At 51.4% G+C, this 1,678-nt stretch overlaps 1 protein-coding gene across 1 annotated transcript in view; it reads right to left on the bottom strand.

Annotated features, from left to right (window-relative positions):
* Window positions 1-474: 474 nt before the first annotated feature.
* Window positions 475-1,678, bottom strand: part of GOT1 (glutamic-oxaloacetic transaminase 1) — a gene marked incomplete at its 5' end in the record, with an annotated part of 3,784 nt that continues 2,580 nt past the window's right edge. Inside the window, 2 exons of the mRNA XM_010173718.1 lie at window positions 475-1,160; window positions 1,442-1,585. Of these exons, the coding sequence (XP_010172020.1) occupies window positions 1,021-1,160; window positions 1,442-1,585 (284 nt within the window). The remainder of the gene's footprint in view (window positions 1,161-1,441; window positions 1,586-1,678) is intronic.

Consider the following 1,678-nt stretch of genomic DNA (forward strand, 5'->3'; position numbering starts at 1 on the left):
TGAAGCCAGAGGGAGTAGGTGGTGCTTCACTAGGGGCCTGCTGAGACAGAGAAACAGGAAAGATCCACTTTTCAACACATTAGTGGTAGACCAGGAGCTCTGGGCCAGGGAGGGATGGCCAGATGGATGGGTAACACACAGCCATCCAGAAAACAGCCACATACAGATGGACAGGACAAGCCAGACAGCACAGGGCAGGGGGGGCAGAAAGAGGAATGCAAGACAGGTATGGGAGGAACTGGTCAGCTTCATGTAGAGTCCCAGGGAGCTCTCAACTGCAGTCTCCAAATAGGACTGTGCCCCATTAGTAGCAACTGTGATCATCAGAGGTACAACACACTGTGATGGAGAAAGGGCAACCCTTGAAAGAAACTGAATAAGACCTAGTGGACAAACCAGGATGCCGAGGCTTTAACCTCAGCCTGGGACAAGGTTAGCACAGCCTAAAGGCACAACTTCACAGAAGGCAGGGGTAGTGTTCAGAGATGGAGGTTTAATTTTCTGTCAGCAACACAAAGAAGCAATTATCACAATTACAAATGTTTGCTCGCATAAGGCTCAGAACTCAGGGAGGGGAAAAGCCAGCAACAGCTTCCCCCTTCCCCAGAATACTACCGAGTGACATTAGTTCACTAGCTGTACGAGATCCCAACTGACTGGGCTGTTATCCCACAGCGCATTGCACTGGCACTGGACTTTGCCTAGACCAAACTGATCAGTTACACGGAGTTGATTTGGATGTGCTAAAGATGCAGCTCTAAGTGCCTGAAGAACAGGCTGCTGTCAGTCAAACAAGAGCCAAGGCAGCTCATGCTGCCCCACCCTCCTGGGGGCACTGGCTTACCACATTGCAAGGGGTACTTCAAAAAGGTCAAAAGATGATTATCCCTGATTGAGCTACTGCCCCCATCTTTATTAAACCCCAAGAGGTGTGGAACAAGGCAAGCCATGAGAAGGGACAGACACAGACTACACACTACAGCTTTGGTGACTTCATGTAAGTTTGGTTGTTCATTTGCTTCATTGGATTTTTGTGACAGCTTCATGGATGGACTTGGCCACATAGTCCAGGTTCTTGGTAGTCAGGCCACACATGTTGATGCGCCCACTAGCCATCAGGTAGATGTGTTTTTCCTTGATCATGTACTCCACCTGCTTGGCTGGGGAAACAATTGGACATCAGGTCAGAGCAGGGACCCCACAGCTCAGAAAAGCCCAAAGAACCAGTCGAGGCTGCTTGACTCTTTCACAGGCAGAAAACTTCCAGCACTGGCTAGTAAAATGCTGCCTGATGCTTCATCCCTGCCTAGCCACAGAGGCAGTGATGCCAGGACTCCAGTGAGGTCCCTGAGAGATTCCTGCCTGGACTGCTTCAGCCCAGTTCACCCCCAGCAAAACTGTCTCACCCAATCCTCCCTTCACCAGGCCACTTGGTACTTACGGTTCAACCCTGTGAAGCTAAACATGCCGATCTGCTCTGTGATGTGGTTCCAGGTGCCTGGGGTCCCAAGGGACTCCAGGCGAGACCGGAGCTCTGACCGCATCAGCAAGACTCGATCTGCCATCGTCTTCACATTGTCCTTCCTGCAGCAGGCAGGAAGCAGAGCGTGAGGACAGGCACGTGTCTGGTTTGAGGCCATCTGGCCAAACCTGGCACTCAGCACAAAGTTCCCCCTCT

This window comes from Antrostomus carolinensis, unplaced genomic scaffold, assembly GCF_000700745.2.
Source record: "Antrostomus carolinensis isolate BGI_N321 unplaced genomic scaffold, ASM70074v2 scaffold38398, whole genome shotgun sequence".
Lineage (NCBI taxonomy): Eukaryota > Metazoa > Chordata > Aves > Caprimulgiformes > Caprimulgidae > Antrostomus > Antrostomus carolinensis.